Raw genomic sequence first — 18,261 nt, 5'->3', positions numbered from 1 at the left:
TAAGAAAATGTTTGAAAAGTCTCTGTGGAAAAGAAAAACGGAACCAAGGAAAGGCAAATACATTAAGTAATTAGATATTCATTTAAAAATATTTCATCATCTAGGTGCCATGCACTCAGCTGGGTACTTGAGGAGATTCAGATGTCAGTAACCATACCTCACATCTCTATAGCATTTATAGATTACAAAATGATTTCTTCATAGCAACAAGGAAAGGTAGGTAATATAAGAATTATTGCTTCAATATTATAGAAAAATAAACTGAGGTTTAGAAAGTTTAAATGACTTGCCCATCCACCCAGCAGATGTGAAAGTTCTTAACTCATTTTCATACAACAGATGCCCAAGGCTCCTCACCATCCCGATCCCCTGTTTCACCACACCCATCCTCTGGTTTCTTACCTCATTCTCACCTAACAGGAATTCAAGGGCTCTTACCATCACAATTATCCTTCTGGATGGATTCCAGCCTATAATTGTCTTTCCCAAAATGTGGCAACCAGAATTGAACATAAAACTACAGAAGTATCCTGGTTGGGACTTAATATAATGAAGTTATTATCTCCCATTTCCTAGACACCCTGCAACTCTTCATGTAGCATGTGTTTATACTTTTTCTTGCCTTTGATGATATGTGTGAATGATTCATATTTAGTTTATTATCTACTAAAATTCCCAGATCTCTATCAGAAAAATACCGATGGGCTCTATTTTGTATATCTGAAGTTGGCTTTTTAAAGCAAGCGGAAGAAATTATTTTTCAAAAACTAGATGACTGTTTGTCAGGTACCTCCTGAGGTATGAGGTATGAATTGGATCATGGTTTTTAAGGACCCTCAAAAAACTGTCCTCTAGGAGGACAAAAACACCTCAACTTTCTTTTATTCTGATTCTGATTATTTTTTACCCTTCAACTTTGAAACAGAATAAGAGTTCATGATAAGACATTAGACATAAGTGAGAAGGAAGAAAAAGAGATGAAACCCACAATCCACCCACATTGTTTATGCAAAACAAGGATGCTCAATACAAAGAAGGCAATTGAGATGTAATAAGATAAGAAAACCCTAAAAGAACTGGAAGAACTTGACTTAATCACGAAAAATAAGCAAGACAAGAGAATCAAGAAAGTAAATATAAACTATTTTCAGAACTGGGAAAAAGAAGAACCAGCAGATAGAGAAGTTTGAATCTGAAATAAAAGGGCAAACAATAAAGAAGACTTAGGGAGGGAAAGGCTGATAGGATATATGAGATATGAGTTGGATTATGGTTTTTGAGGATCCTTCCAAATAGAACATTCTGTAGTCCTGTGATCCTTTGTTCACTGAGATATTCAAATTGTTCTGTGATCTCATTGATGTAGCCATTCCCTCCACTAATACAGATCTCAATTTACCCATAGTCATCCATCCTCTGTGATTCTAACTCATGCCCTTCTATAAATTTACTACAGAGAATTCATCCAATGTGCTGGTGATCTCCTTAACTTACACTACCTTGAGAATAATGATGGAATGTATTGTTATCCATGTAACAAACTGATTTTTTTGAGCTCATATATTTCTTTGATTATATCCTTTAGATCACCTCTAAAAATCTCTTATTTATTGTGTACTATATTGCCTCCTGCTCATGGCACACATGCTTCTCCATTGTTCCTTTGGACAATCCTCAGTTTCACTTCTTCAGCTCTGTAGTATTCTACAATCTAGAGACAAATAATAATATTGGAAGACTATCGGTATTAGAAAGGTAGGCCTTTGTTTCAGGGACAAGCTCTAGAGGTAGTTCATTGCACTTCAAATCATAGTTTAGGCTAAACATTCTTATCCAATTTGTGTGGAGGGTGTACCATGGACACTCTAGGCAGTTGGACAAAATCTATGGGTCCCTCCTCAAAATAATGTTTTAATTTACATAGAATAAAATAGTCACAAAGAAAACCAGTTGTATTGAAGTAGTTATCTATATCTATATCTATATCTATATCTATATCTATATCTATATCTATATCTATATAAATTTCACAGACCCCAGGTTGAGACCCTCTGGTAAACATTCTTCATCTACTTTTTTCTTGTGTAGTTTTCCTTTGCTTTTTTGGCTCTTCAGTCATGTCCATTTGGAGTTTTCTTTGCAAAGATACTGGAATGGTTTGCCATTTCCTTCTCTATCTCATTTTATAGATGAGGAAACTGAGGCAAGGTTAAGTGAATTGCCCAAGATCACACAGCTAGTAAGTATCTGAGGCCAGATTGAACTTAGGTTTTCTTGACTCCAAGCCTGGCACTCTATCTACTAAGCCACCTCTACTATTCCTGCAGGTGGTTAGGTTAAAGTTTGGGGGTGATTTGCTAAAGTGATTATAGGTCTCACTTAGAAGACATTGCTGTGACTGACTGATTCAATAAGCACAATGCCAATTGCAAACCAGAGTGTCTGAAGGATCTTATCTGTATCTTGAATTTATCCCTGGAGAATCCCTCTTGGACTTGGACTCTGTATAGATTTCCTCCACAACAGTGGGGAACAGTTTTGACAAACAAAATCTCCCTTTTCGATGTCTTTCTTGTTATTAACCATCAGTTGATCAGTCAATAAGCACTTTTAAGTAACTGCATTGTGCTTGGCACTGTGTTAACTTCCAGGGATACAAATTAAAACAAAAGATTATTATTTTTTCTTTCAACAGCATTTTATTTTTCCAACCTACATAGTTTTCAACATTCATTTTTTTGTAAAACTTTGTGTTCTAAATTTTTCTCCCTCTCTCCCTTTTCTCTCTCCTCACCAAGATAGCAAGCAATTTGATTTAGATTAAATATGTGTAATTCTTTTAAACATATTATACAAGAAAAACCAGATCAAAAGGGAAAAAACACAGGAAAGAAAAAAAAAAAACAAGCAAGCAAGCAAACAAACAACAATAACAAAGGTGAAAATACTTTGTTTTGATTCACATTCTCCATACAGATTTTTCCATTTGAAAAAATAAAATACTATTTTAAAAATATTATGCTTCAATCTGCATTCATTCTCCATAGTTCTTTCTCTGAATGCAGATGGCATTTTCTATCCCAGGTCTATTGGAATTGCCTTGAATCACTGCTTAGTTGAAAAAGAGCCAAGTCCATCATATTGATTATTGCATTATGTTGTTATTGTGTAACAGTCCTTGTAAGTCTTTCTAAAGACTTCTGAAATAAGCCTACTTATCGTTTCTTATAGAACAATAATATTCCATTACATTCATATACCATAACTTATTCAACCATTCCCCAATTGATGGAAACTCAGTTTCCAGTTTCTTGCAAAAGGGCTGCTACAAACATTTTTGCACATGTGGATCCTTTTCCCTCTTCTGTAGTCTCTTTGGGCTATTCAGTAGAGAGCTGGATTAAAGGGTATACAGTTTTATAGACCTTGAGCCTAAAAACAGAGGATTGTTGAATATATCCTTCAAGTAATTTTGTATAATTTTGATATATGCCTGGAAGACACCTTATTGGAGGGGAGCCTTTAAGGCAGCATTTTGCTCTGCTAAACCAAATACTTTTTCTTATAGGCAAGCAACAATAAGTACAGGCTCTTGTATTATTCTCTACATATTTCGGCCAATCATATGTGCTACATCTGAAAATCTAGTGGTTTCCTATTACCTCTAGTAAATGGGGTCATGAAGAGTCAAATATGACTGAAATGACTCAATAACAAATTACAATACATATTCCTTCAGGATGAAGACTTGCTGGTTTACTTATATTTCTGTCCCAATGATTAGCGTCGTGTCTGTCATAAAGTAAACTCTTACTAAATGTATTTTCTATCAGTATGACTCAGTAAGGAATGCTGACCTCTCTTTTCTTGGTAAAAGTGAGATCCAAGATTTTTTTCATGGCTTTAGTATTTTTTCTTCCTTCACATACCTTAAGAATAGATCTTTTCAGCGACTTCAAAATTAGGTTACCCCCTCAGCGTATACACTGAAGCTTCTGGGTAATCTATGTGGCCCAAACCTTGCTCATTCCTCATTCTTGAACCCTATTCTTCAACTTATTTTTCACAATTTTTACCCAATTCTACCTTTACTTTGAAGTCACCTGGTATCAAAATTTGGGGGGAGAAGCTAACAGGGAGAGGCAAGGACAGGGTCTTCAATTTTCAGCCCAGCAGACCAGGAGAACATTGTATACAAGTGTAACAGCAAGATTATGTAATGATCAACTATGATAGATTTGGCTCTTTACAACAGTGTGGTAATCCAAAATAGTTTCAATAGACTTGGGATGGAAAATGCCATCTGCATCCAGAGAAAGAACTATGGAGAATGAATGCAGATTGAAGCATAATATTTTTAAAATAGCATTTTATTTTTCCAAATACATGTGAAAATAGTTTTTAACATTTATCTTTGAAAAACCTTGTATTCCATTACTGTTCTGTAAGAAATGACCAACAGGATAATTTCAGAAAGGCCTGGAGAGACTTACACGAACTGATGCTGAGTGAAATGAGCAGGACCAGGAGATCATTATATACTTCAACAACAATACTATATGATGACCAGTTCTGATGGACCAGGCCATCCTCAGCAACGAGATCAACCAAATCATTTCTAATGGAGCAGTAATGAACTGAACTAGCTACGCCCAGAAAAAGAACTCTGGGAGATGACTAAAAACCATTACATTGAATTCCCAATCCCTATATTTATGCACACCTGCATTTTTGATTTCCTTCACAAGCTAATTGTACAATATTTCAGAGTCTGATTCTTTTTCTACAGCAAAATAACGTTTTGGTCAGGTATACTTATTGTGTATCTAATTTATATTTTAATATATTTAACATCTACTGGTCATCCTGCCATCTAGGGGAGGGGGTGGGGGGGTAAGAGGTGAAAAATTGGAACAAGAGGTTTGGCAATTGTTAATGCTGTAAAGTTACCCATGTATATATCCTGTAAATAAAAGGCTATTAAATTTAAAAAAAAAAAGAAAAACCTTGTATTCCAAATTTTTTCCCTCTCCCCCTCACAGCAAAACAGTAAGAAAACTGATATAGATTAAACATTGAAGTATACTATTTTTACCTTTTTTTGTTTGTTTGATTTTTCTTGTGTTTTTTTCCTTTTGTTCTGATATTCCTTTTATAACATGACAAATATGGAAATATGTTTAAAATAATTACACATATATAACCTATATCAGATTGCTTGCTGTCTTGGGGAGAGGGAGATAAGGGAGGGAAGGAGAACAAATTTGTAATTTAAAATCTTACAAAACAAATGTTGAAAGTTATCTTTACGTGTAATTTGAAAAATAAAATGCTATTGAGCAAAAAAGTTTCAACTCAGGTGCCATTTTTTTCTTCATGAGAACCATCCTACTCTAACTCCAGCTGCCCCCATAAAGATTAGCTCTTTTCTGCTTTGTATAAATCTATACAGGTATCTGTAATTAGTCTCCCCTCTTAGAAGGTAAGATCCTTGAGAGCAAAGATTGCCTTACTTTTGTCTTTTTTTTGTGTGCTTAGCCCAGTATCTGTTATGATAGGGATTGGGAATTCAATGTAATGGTTTTTAGTCATCTCCCAGAGTTCTTTCTCTGGGCGTAGCTGGTTCAGTTCATTACTGCTCCATTGGAAATAGAATTCCTCTACTTCTTAATTCCCTGTAACAATTGCTGGGATATAAACTACAGTTATTCTTATGGGGAGTACTTTATTATCATTAATATTTTTATTATTTTATTATTTTTTGCTGAAGCAATTGTGGTTAATTGACTTGCCCAGGGTCACATAGCCAGAAAGTGTTAAGGGTATGAGATCACATTTGAACTCATTTCCTCCTGACTTCAGGGCTGGTACCTTATCCATTGCACCACTAGCTGCCCCTTGGGAAGTATTTTTTGCAAATGATTATAATGAAAGTACAATAAGAGATGACCAAATACTCAGTGAAATGATGTTTCTTGTTGCCTTTGAGCACATAATAAAATCCCTTCTGCCAACTTCCTTATTTGGTTCTGCAAGGATAACCTGTGGCTCATCTTTGCTTTTATCTGCAATTTCCTCCTGTCTTCTGGTTTCATTTATAGCAAGAACATCAAGACTAATGCAATTTAGTTGTTCCAGGAGCATGAAAATTCTTTAGTCCTTGAGAAAAGAGTTCACATTTAGAGTGCCAATAGTTATAGGTATAACTAATCTTTAGGTATAAATGATTAAGAGTATAAAATTTATAGGCAACCTAGAAATGATGTGATTCTTAGCAGTCTCTGCCCACTTTTCTCCTAATCTATCATCAACACTAGAGCAGAGGAGCCCCCATGGGGCTTTTTTTTTTTTTTTTTTGTATTTTTTTTTTTACTCCATGGATTTCCAAGGCTAAGCAATTACCTAATCTACTGTAGCCTCTGTAATACTTAATTAAATTGGCCCTAAGAAAGCAGACTCAGCCTGCTTGTTGTCCCAACCATACTCCAAGCCTTTGCAGTGCAAGCCAGTAGAGCTAATGCTCAGTGGGCACTGCCTTTGTTCCTCTCCAAGTCATAATGAGGCATCCTTTATTCACATAAAGGTATTAATGAATGACTGCAATAGCTGACTTTAACAGTTAGCTTCATTTGAACAAAGTGAAAAATATTAAGTTAAAGAAAAAAGGTCTAAGAGTAGAATTTCAAGCGAGTCAAAAAGAATAGAAAGGGAGAACTGGGGGACTTTTCCCAGATCATGAAATCACAAAGGGATTTATTGGGTCTGGACTCCATCTTGATGAGATTAGTAGGGTAGGAATCAACAGTGTCAGAATGAAGTGTCCCTTAATGATCCCAGAAGGAGAGAATATACCCATCTGAGTAGCTGAAGGGAGTCTCTTACAGAGGAAGATCAAGTAAACAGCTCAAAGGATAGTAAGTGGGAAGTGTTAATAACTGACTGTCTTACTTGAGAGATCAGAGCAGCCATGAACTCGGAAAGTTGTGAAGTGGAGGGGTAGATTTGGAATAAAGAAGACTTCCTACTTAGAAGACCATGGGCAAATCATCCTTATATGTAAGATAAGGATAATAATATCTATAGCACCTTCCTCAAGAGGTTGCCGTGAGGTCCACATGATATAATATAAGCAAAATTCTTTGAAAAATACAAAACACCAAATAAATGTCAGCTGTGTGAACTTCAGCAAGTGACCTCATCTCTTTGTGAAATGTTTTCACCTGGAAAATAAATAGCCTTTAAGGGCCCTTTCAGCGCTCAGATCTATTTAACATTTTGGGTCCCCCCCCCCCCCCCCCCGCTTCAACTCAGTTTGAGTTGAGAAAAGAGGTGTACAAAGCTCTATTTCTTTTGGTTGGTTGTTTTTTTTTTTTGGAGGGGGGTAAAGACATTCAGGGTCAAGTGATTTTTCCAGGATCACACAGCTAGTAAGCATCAAGTACCTCAAGCTGGATTTGATCTCAATCAAGTCCTCCTAACTCCAGAGCCAGCGTTCTATTCACTGCACCATCTAGGTGCCCCTCCTCTCTCTTTCTTAAAGGAAGCTGTGGATCCAGGAAACTGGATTACAGGATGTGCTCTTTTAGGATAATGACATCAGGGAGAGTATGAAGAGAAGTGGGCGGTAGCCAGCACTTTAGAAGGCAATCTTGGAACTGGCCACTATAAATCAGAGAAACTGTCAGGAACCAAGAGAATAAGATTGATAAAGAATGTGATGGTAGCACCTTGGAGAGGGGGGGAAACTATTCATGTAGATGTAAGAGGGGAGGTCCATTAAGTAAATCAATCAAATCACCAAACCTCATTTAAAATCAGTGATAAGAGCTATACATTTGTCTGGTGAAAAATACATCTCAATTATTCATCAGACATGAAAAAAGCTGGATGTCTCCCTAGTTGTAACAGGAAGTCTGTTAACATTGGCTAAGGAACTTGGGCATGCCTTCTGCATCCTGTATAAAATCATCAAGTTGATTGGAATCAGAGATTTCAGTGCCTGGAAGTATAGATTTTCAGCTAAATCCCTGGCAAGAAATTGATTGGGAGAGATGGGAAGGACCAGAGCAGGAATCTTAGGAACTTTGGAGATCTGAAGAATTTGGGACCTCTAATTTTTATATCAGGGTTCTAGTAGCCGAAGGAGATATGTGCATTCGGTGTCAAAATCAGACTGGACACAGATTCAAGGCTCTAGAAAGAGCCCTGAAGGGGAGGATGGAGAGCATTCCTACAGACTCCAACAAAAAAGACCTCCTAGCACTATTGGTTACTCCTTTGACATATGTGCTATAAGATTAAGCCTATTTTCCTCTAGATTTTCTATGAAAGTCTCACAGACTTTGGGGAAATTGTTTTATACCAATTGTTTTTAGTTTATAAACAACCTCTACTAAAAGTTGCTTCGCTGACATTGATAATCTTGGGGAGAAGTTCCACTGGTGGGGGCTCATGGACTCTATCACAAAAAACCTCTCCAAATCCTTAAGGTTAAGCTGTAGAACCCTGCAAGAATCTAATAGCCAAATTCTGGAGATGCAACTTGTCATTTTAAGTGGGAGTTGGGATAATATAATTTTTTTTTGCTATAGAAATTTGCTACACAGAAAAATATCCAGAAGCCAAAGTCAGCAGGGTTTTGTAATTTTATATTTTAAAAGCATCCACAATATTGGGGTGCACAAAAAAGAGAAGTGAGATAAACCTTCTATTATCCTTCAGCTGTGATCTGATGACCCTTTACTTGAATCCTTTCCAACTAAAGATAAATGTAGAGAAGTTGGAAATGGTTCAGAGTTCTAAAAGGCATAAAGATGATTAAAGAGTTCGGAAATAAGACCCATGAAGCAAGAGTAAGGGGAAAGGAATTATTCAGCCTGGACAAGAGAAGGCTAGTGGGAGATTTAATAAGTCTTCAAGTAGAGGAAAGGCTCTTAGACAGAGGGCAATGACCAGCTGGTTTTAATCTCCACTGAAAACAGAATAAGAGGAAATGGGTTTAAACTGCAGCGTGAAGGACTTATGTTAGATAAAAAGAAGAATTTCTTAACATTATGAGTCACTGAAAGATATTGGTTGTAAGATCTTTCTCTGAAGATCTTTAAAAAATATTATGGGTCCTCTATTGTCTGAGATAACTTAAATGTCTCTACCTGAAGGCAAGGGAATGAACTAAATGACCTCTCAAAGGACCATCATAACTCCCAGATTAACTACTTATAGTGCTTTATTAGGCACTATAAAATATGCCAAGTAATTTATATATGGCATATTATTTGAACTTCACAATTACCCTGTGATGTAGGAAGTGTTCTTAGGATCTTTGAGATCCTAAGAAGGTCATCATGAAAAGAGGCATGGAAATAAGGCTTCCATGTTTTGTTTTCATTCTCATAATGCTGTTCCAAAATGAATTAGAAGTAGAGGTAATCACAGAAAATGAAAAATGAACTTTCATGAAATTAAAAGGTTTTTGCATGAATAAAGTCTATGCACCTAGGGTAAAAAGAAATTGAGGAAAATTCTTTGCGTCAAATAACTTTAAGGGTCTGATATATTAGAAATATAGATATACTAGATTAAGGACCATTCTCCAATAGATAAATTGTGAAAGGACGTGAACAAAATCTTCTCAAAAGGAGAATACAGACTATTGATACTCATGTGAAAGATTACTCCAAAACACTAATAATACATGAAATACATATCAAAACAACTCTGAAGTTTTGCTTCACACTCAGCAAAGTAGTACAGTTGACAAAAGATAAAAAATAGTCAATATTGGAGGGATTGCAGAGAGACAGGTACACTACTATACAATTGGTAGAGTGTGAAATAATACAACCTTTATGAAAAGCAATTTGAAATTATGTTAGGAAAGTAACTAAAGCATACATATCCTTTATACAAAGCTCAATATATATACCCCAAAGATGTCAAAGACAGAACCAAATGTTCCATATGCCAAAATATTCATAGCAGCACTTTTGTTATCGTAAAGAAATGAAAACAAAGTAGATACTAATAAGTCAGGGAACTAACTAAACAATTGTAATATAACAAGGAGGTGGAATGTTATTGCATCATAAGAAAATATAACAATGAATTCAGAGCATCATGGTAAGACTTATACGAACTGATGCAAAATTAAGGAAGTTGAATCGGAAAAACAACACAAACAATGACTACGATAATATTATTGGAAAGAGCAAAAAGATCCAAAACTGAATCCCATATCATAATGACTTAACTTGTGTCCAGTAAAAAAAATATACTTTGTTCCTTTCTTAGCTGAGGTGGGAGTTTATGGGTGTAGAATGGTGACATACTCAGTTGAAATGTTCATTTATTTTATGGAAATGATTTTTGTTCTCTTTTTAAAAGAGATTTTTATTATATGGAATAGCTTTCTGGTTAGGAGAGGGATAAAATTTAAGATGTAAAAACAAAAAATATTATTATAAATTATTATAAGATTGGTATATTTATTATAAATATAAGACAAATTTCTAGAGTTGAGAAGCCAGTGTTCAAAACAATGGAAAATTGTAAAGGAAAGGAGTAAGAATTTATGTAATACCTACTATGCTTCAGGCACTGTACTAAGTGCTTTTATAAATATTAGCTCACTTGATCCTTGCAACTATCCTTTGATGTAGGTGCTATTATCTCCATTTTGCAGTTGAGGAAACTGAGGCAAACAGGGGTTAGTGATTACTTGTTTAGGCCAAATTTAAATGCAGATTTCTTATTCCAGGTTCAGGGTTTATCCACTGTCTCTAGATGTTTCTAGAGAATATTTAGAAAAGGGAACTTTTGAAAGGAGGTCCCTTCCGAAAACACTGAAAATAGAGTATTTTAGTACAATGGTACATTATATTTGGAGTCAGGAAGGCCTGAATTCAAATCCTGTGATTTTGTGACTCTGAATAGGTCTCTCTGCCTTCCTTTTTAATTTTCTTGTTTGTAAAATAGGGATAATAATAGTACCTGTTTCAGAGAGTTGTTAAATGAATTAATATACTTAAAGAGCCTTAACATAATAGTTGTTATTGGTATAATCTTCTTCTTCCTCCTTTTCCTTTTCCTCTTCCTCCTCTTTTTCCTCCTTCTCCTCCTCTTGCCACTGCTCCTCCTCCTCCTTCTCCTCTTCTTCCTTCTCCTCCTTCTTCTCCCTCCTTTTCTTCCTCCTCCTTCTCATCCTCCTTTTTCTTCAGCTTCTGCTTCTCCTCCTCTTCCTCTTTCTTTTTCTTCAGCTTCTGCTTCTCCTCCTCCTTCTTTTTCTTCAGCTTCTACTTCTCCTCCTCCTCTTCCTTCTCCTTTTTTTTCTCCTCCTCCCTCCTCCCACCCCCTCCTCTTCCTCATCCTCATCACCTTGGGTCTGTCAAACTAAGATCTGTCCCTAGCTGTGCCAAGGCAAGTTGGAAAGGGGAATTGGGGAGGGGGGATTCTAATCGAGTGGCCCAAAGACTTGCTTTGTAAAATACCTTAGAAAAAGGGAATATCTCAAAACACTTCTACAGAGCGACCTCTAGACAGATTGTTAAATAAGCGGCGCTTGCCTCCTTTGCCCTTTCTGCTTTCTCAGGTATCGACCCCCTCTCCCTACCTCCCAAGCAGGCTTCAAGTTCTCCGCTCCCACATTCGATGCAATGACTCAGGCTAATGGGTGCCCATCAGGAAGAAATTGTGATGATACAGTGATTCACACGAAGATCCTCGGGATTTAATGTGTGAGCTCCCTTGGGAATATGTTTTTTAAAGAAACCACTGACCGAATAAAAGGCTGGACTTGCTAACTAATGGAATCATTTCCTGCACCAGCCAGAGGTGAGAGAAGAGATATTTGAGAGTTTGTAGCCGAGTGGATCCTGGAAATTGCAAATAACTACTTCCCAAAGGGTGTCTATAAGTGCCGCAGACACAGGTCTTTGATTTTGGCAGAACAGTCAGAGAAAGCTTCAGAATGCGAGAGCATGGGTTCAAATCCTGCTTCTGATAGAGCAGGTCCCACTTTCTCATTTTACCTGATTGCACAGGTAAATCTTAGATTACATATCATCTTAGGGAGGGAGGAGTAGAATTTGGAACTTAAGGTCTACACCTGTGCTTTCTTTGGTGTAGGGAACTGCCCCCCCCCCAAAAAAAAACACCAAATCTTCCATCTCCCAACAGAGGTTGACAACAACTTTGCAGATTATAAACTTAAAGAGATACCTGAAGCACCAGGAGGTAAAGGGACTCAGCTAGACCTCCTGCAGCCATTATGTGTCAGAGGCAGAATTGGAACCCAGAGCTTCCTGGCTCTGAATCTTATTGCTTGTGCAATTGCACAGATATACAATAGATGCACACATTGAAAGACAGGAGGAAATAGATCCGCTTTCAATTCTATAAGTTTTATTAGCAGGCACCAGGACACGTGGGTTTTAAAAGAAGGCACTTGAATACCCATTTGTTCCAATGACTGTTTGTACTTGTGACAGGAGCTTCCTTTCACCTTTCAGCAGGCACCCGGATAATTTTCCCAACTTGTGTGGGCTGCACACTGTGGAGACGGAACTAGCAGAGGGCAACTAGGGCTGTGCCCAAGTGCCAATGCACTGGAGATCATGATTCCTTCCCCACCTCTGACCATCCTGGGAGGTTTTCAGTGTACTGCTCCTTAGAGACCATGAGCCACCTGGCCCAGGCACTCATTTTAAGGGACAAGTGTGGGAATATATTTAGGGGGCTGGGGCAGGGAAGGGGAAGGCAAATGAAGCAAAGGTGATTTACTGTTGGCTGCAGAGGTCCAAAAATCCTGTGTACCACTCTACCCTAGCCCTAGTTCTCTCCAGGGAACTTTCTTCTGCTCTCCCTTTTCTCTGTACCCTCCAGAACCTTCCTCTGATTGTTTGGGTCAGTACCAAAAAATGTGACAAACAGGGATTATTATATATGGTTTGGTGACCTCTGTTTCTGAGTTTGACACTGATGTACCAGATGATTTCCAAGATCTCCATCTAGGCCTAAATCTATAATCCTACTATCCTAAATCCTCTTTCTCACATTATTTCTATCTTCTAGTAGTCTCTGAAACCTAACTTTCTCCAAAGGTTCCATATTTTTGAATATTCTATTCAAGGATGGCTGATCCTTCTCTCTTATACCTTGATATCTAGGTCAGATAGGAGGAATAATTCTGCTCCTCCTTCCCAGTGGACACTCTCAAATTGTCCCTTCATCCACATCACTCAGCAATGACCTCTCTTCCTTTAAAGTTCCTAAATCCTGATTTCAGAAAAACGTGGATAAATGTGAACTGAGGCAGAATGAAATGAGCAGAACCAGGAGGACATTGTACACAGTAACGATATGTATGATAAAGAATTGTGAATTACTTAGATATTCTCAGCAATGCAACAATCCAAGGCAATTGACTCATAATAAAACATATCATCTGCTTCAAGAGAAAGAACTGGTATTATCTGAACATATCCCTCTCTCTTTTTTCTTTTCCTTCCTCTTTCTTCCCTTTTCCATTTCTCCTTCCCTTTCCTTTCCTTTCCTTTTTCCTTTCCTTTCCTTTTTCCTTTCCTTTCCTTTTTCCTTTCCTTTTCCTTTTTCCTTTCCTTTCCTTTTTCCTTTCCTTTCCTTTCCTTTCTTCCTTTCCTTTCCTTTTCCTTTCCTTTCCTTTCCTTTCCTTTTCCTTTTCCTTTCCTTTTTCCTTTTCCTTTCCTTTTTCCTTTCCTTTCCTTTCCTTTTCCTTTCCTTTCCTTTTTCCTTTCCTTTCTTTTCCTTTCCTTTCCTTTTCCTTCTTTCCTTTCCTTTCCTTTTTCCTTTCCTTTTCCTTTTTCCTTTCCTTTCCTTTCCTTTCCTTTCCTTTCCTTTCCTTTTCCTTTCCTTTCCTTTTTCCTTTCCTTTCCTTTTCCTTTCCTTTCCTTTTTCCTTTCCTTTCCTTTTCCTTTCCTTTCCTTTTTTCCTTTCCTTTCCTTTTCCTTTCCTTTCCTTTTTTCCTTTCCTTTCCTTTCCTTTCCTTTCCTTTCCTTTTCCTTTCCTTTCCTTTCCTTTCCTTTCCTTTCCTTTCCTTTCCTTTCCTTTCCTTTCCTTTCCTTTTCCTTTCCTTTCCTTTCCTTTCCTTTCCTTTCCTTTCCTTTCCTTTCCTTTTCCTTTCCTTTCCTTTCCTTTCCTTTTCCTTTCCTTTCCTTTCCTTTTCCTTTTCCTTTTCCTTTCCTTTTCCTTTTTTCCTTTTCCTTTCCTTTTCCTTTCCTTTTTTTCCTTTCCTTTCCTTTCCTTTTTTCCTTTCCTTTTCCTTTTCCTTTCTTTCCTTTCCTTTTCCTTTCCTTTTTCCTTTCCTTTCCTTTCCTTTTTTCCTTTTCTTTTCCTTTCCTTTCCTTTCCTTTCCTTTCCTCCTTTTTCTCCTTTCCTTTCCTTTTTCCTTTCCTTTCCTTCTTTCCTTTTCCTTTCCTTCCTTTTCCTTTCCTTTCTTTCCTTTCCTTTCCTTTCCTTTCCTTTCCTTTCCTTTCCTTTCCTTTCCTTTCCTTTCCTTTCCTTTCCTTTCCTTTCCTTTCCTTTCCTTTCCTTTCCTTTCCTTTCCTTTCCTTTCCTTTCCTTTCCTTTCCTTTCCTTTCCTTTCCTTTCCTTTCCTTTTCCTTTCCTTTCCTTCTTTCCTTTCCTTTTCCTTTTTCCTTTCCTTTCCTTTCCTTTCCTTTCCTTTCCCTTTCCTTTCCTTTCCTTTCCTTTCCTTTCTCTTTCCTTTCCTTTCCTTTCCTTTCCTTTCCTTTCCTTTCCTTTCCTTTCCTTTCCTTTTCCTTTCCTTTCCTTTCCTTTCCTTTCCTTTCCTTTCTTTCCTTTCCTTTCTTTTCCTTTCCTTTCCTTTCCTTTCCTTTTTTTCCTTTTCCTTTCCTTTCCTTTCCTTCCTTTCCTTTCCTTTCCTTTTCCTTTCCTTTCCTTTTCCTTTCCTTTTCCTTTCCTTTCCTTTTTCCTTTCCTTTCCTTTCTTTCCTTTCCTTTTCCTTTCCTTTCCTTCTTTTCCTTTCCTTTCCTTTCTTTCTTTTTCTTATCTCCTTTCTACCATTCCATACATGAATTCCTTAATCCTTAGTCTCTTTTCTTATCTTTTCCTTATCCTTGCTTCCTTAGCTTTGACCTTCCTTCCTTACCTTCTTACCTTCATGAAAATTTTTCTTGTTTGAGGCTTCTACCAAATGACCAACATGGAAATATTTTATATGATCGCACAGGTTACACCTGTATTATATTGCTTATCACTGTAAGAAGGGAGGGGTAGAATTTGGAACTTAAAACATAAAAACTGTTTTAACATGCAATTGGGGAAAAATAAAATATTATTTTTAAAAAGTTCCTTCTCCATGATTCTGATTCCCAGATTACACTCTAGCAAATAAGTAACCTATCTTCAAGTACCTGCCTAAATAAGTCACTGTGAAACAGTATTTTCTCAAACTTGTTGCCATACCCAGTGTTCAGTCTATGCAGTCATTCAAAAGAATGATCAGGTTCCTGTCCTTCCCTCTTCCCCTAAATAAATTTTTCCCAGGAGTCAGATTTCTTAGTTACACCTCTAAGGAAAGATACAGTAACAGAAATCCAAGTCACAAAAAAGACATAGAATAAGTTCATGTGAAAAAGATCAGGGACTTTTAGTGGACCACAACTAGTGAATGAACAGTGTAACATGATGGCCAAGAAAAGGAACATGATCTTAGGCTGCATTAATAGTGTGCAGAATGGCACTCTGGCTGTATTTTCTGCCCTGGTCAGACCACATCTGGAGTACTGGTTTTACTTGTCATATTTTAGGATGAGATAGATTAGTTAGAGGAGGACAACCAAAATCATGAGAGAATAATAGAAAAGTGAGAATTAGCTGAAAGAACAGGATATTTAGCCCAGAGGACACAAACTTTAAAGAGATTTGATCACTTTCTTCAAGAATTTGAAAAACTGTCCTGTAGAAAAGAGAATTAGAGTTGTCCCCTTTGGTGCCATGGGGTAAAACTTAGGTGCACTGGATAGAAATGAAAGGTTCATTATTTAAAACTTTAGTTTCAACAGTAAGGTAGATTTAGACTTAATGGAAGGAATATCCTTTGACTCATTCAATGGAAGTCTCACAAAAAAAAAAAAAAAAAAATGAATAAGCTGCTCCAGGAAGTAATGGATTCACAGGAAGCCCTCAGGTAGAAGCCCAATGACCAATGTTTTGGGTGCTTTGGAGGGCCTTCCTACAATGCAGGATGGACCTCTGAGTTCCTGTCAAATGAGTTTGGGGATTCCTTGGAGTTCCAGAAATTTATAACTAGATGGAACCTTAGCAATCAGAGCTTCCAATGTCTCTCCCATTTCTTACTTCTCTTCTTTATTTTATAGATGCAAAAAACTAAGCTCATATAAAAGCAATTCACCAGAAATTATCATTAAATTAGGACTCAGGTGTCCTGACTCCCTATTCCATCCTTAGTAGTAGGACCGTGTGCTATTTTTGAATTTCAGAAGGGGACTATTTATGGAGTCATATTCATTCTATAGGCAACTTTTAGTTCCAACATGTTACAATCTAGCCTTCTTGATGTCCCTCATTTTCATTCCTCCTTAGTGGTTATGAATAATTGTCCTCTGACCTCACTTGTGGACACGGTAGGAGATATTAGGATGCCATTTGCCCTCCTGTCCCTGGTCCACTCCCATGTAACTGAGCCACACTGAATGTACACTCACTGGCTGGGAGAAGGGCTTCGGAGATAGTGGGCCTGCACAGCCTTCACGTCAGCTCCATCTTCTGTATCCGGAACAACCTGCTCCTCCTCTGGATCATTGCTGGTCGCCATGACAACCTGTTAAATTCTAGGGAATTGGGGGAAAAGGACCATTAGGGAGTTAGCAACAAAAATAAAGCAACCATAAGGACATTAGAAAGTGCAGTTAAGCTCTGGAGGGCTAAGAATGGGATGGTCACACAAGAAAAAAATTCCACTGTGGCTCTTTTCAACAATGAGATGATTCAGACCAGTCCCAATGACCCTGTGATGAAGAGAGCCATCTTTACCCAGAGAGAGGACTGTGGGGACTGAGTGTGGATCACAACATAGCATTTTCACTCTTTTCATTATTGTTCGTTTGCATTTTGTTTTCTTTCTCATTTTTTTCCTTTTTGATCTAATTTTTCTTGTGCAGCAAGATAATTGTATAAATATGTATACATATATTGGATTTAACATATTTTTAACATGTTTAACATCTAAGAGAGAGTGGGGTGAAGGGAGGGAAATTTGGAACACAAGCTTTTGCAAAGATCTATGTTGAAAAATTATCCATGCATATATTTTGAAACTAAAATCTTTAATAAAAAAGAAAGAAAAACAAATTCCACGTCCTGTTAGGATTTGGGCCAGGCCCTCTTACTGACGCCATGTTTATTATTCAGCACCTTTTCTTTCAATCATATAGGATTTCACATCAGTACTAATATCCCCATTTGAGAGAGAGAGAAATTGAGGCACTGATTTTTCCAATGAATGATGGAGAACTCTTCTCCATAATAACATTTTTGCCTCAAGAGGAAGGTAATAATGTTAGAGCCCCACAGGCCTTTGTGGATGGAGAGGTTAAGGATAATCCAATTTAAGGAAGAGCAACATGGTTGGTTCCCTTTCACCAAGAAAGAAGGTACATTTACTTTTTGTAAAACTAAGGAAGTTAGTGACCAAGAGACCTCCCAAAACACCCAAGGGAAAATGTCCAGAGCTTCTGGGTCCCTTCGGGACTGACCACCTTTGATTTAGACACAAATCTTAGAGAGGAAGGGTTCACTAGTGGCTGATTTTCTTTCACCTCAGTCCGTGAGGTCCCAGGCAGACAACATCTATATTTTGTTGAGGGAGTCTGGCCCTCCCCCACTGCCTATTAAAGGGATCTGAAATCCCCCACAGCTGGTCTCAGGCATCAGGAATGTTCGCTTGGGGCCTAAGCGGCCTCTGCCCCTCGGACTTGTGGGCCCTGGGACTGGCCCAGGACAAAGGAAGAATCAAAAATATCACTCACCCGAACTCTTGGTAATTCTGCTGTCTGGAAAGCATATATTCAGGTGCCGGGGGACCCCAGGAAGGCTGGCAAAAAACTATCAGGGGCTGGAGCGAGGGAGTGGAACCTCTCTCTCCAGAGTGCCTTCTTCAAGAGGCAGGGCAACTGTCAACTGGAAACCCTTCAGCTCTCTAAATTTAGCAGGTGTCCTAGGCTGGCTGGCAGTTCAGTGGGAGGC

The 18,261-nt window shown here is 37.7% G+C and overlaps 1 protein-coding gene across 1 annotated transcript in view; it reads right to left on the bottom strand.

Moving 5' to 3' along the window:
* The window catches only part of DUSP27 (dual specificity phosphatase 27, atypical), a 37,381-nt gene extending 19,177 nt beyond the window's left edge, over positions 1–18,204 (bottom strand). The window contains exons 1-2 of the mRNA XM_003767383.2: positions 18,045–18,204; positions 16,722–16,847 (exon numbers count right to left, since the gene is read on the bottom strand). Coding sequence (XP_003767431.1) covers positions 16,722–16,831 — 110 coding nt within the window. The 5' untranslated portion in view covers positions 16,832–16,847; positions 18,045–18,204. The remainder of the gene's footprint in view (positions 1–16,721; positions 16,848–18,044) is intronic.
* Between the last annotated feature and the right edge of the window lie 57 nt (positions 18,205–18,261).

Source organism: Sarcophilus harrisii, chromosome 4 (genome assembly GCF_902635505.1).
Source record: "Sarcophilus harrisii chromosome 4, mSarHar1.11, whole genome shotgun sequence".
Lineage (NCBI taxonomy): Eukaryota > Metazoa > Chordata > Mammalia > Dasyuromorphia > Dasyuridae > Sarcophilus > Sarcophilus harrisii.
Note: the sequence above shows the minus strand (reverse complement) of the source record. Positions and strands in the feature narration are given on the sequence as shown.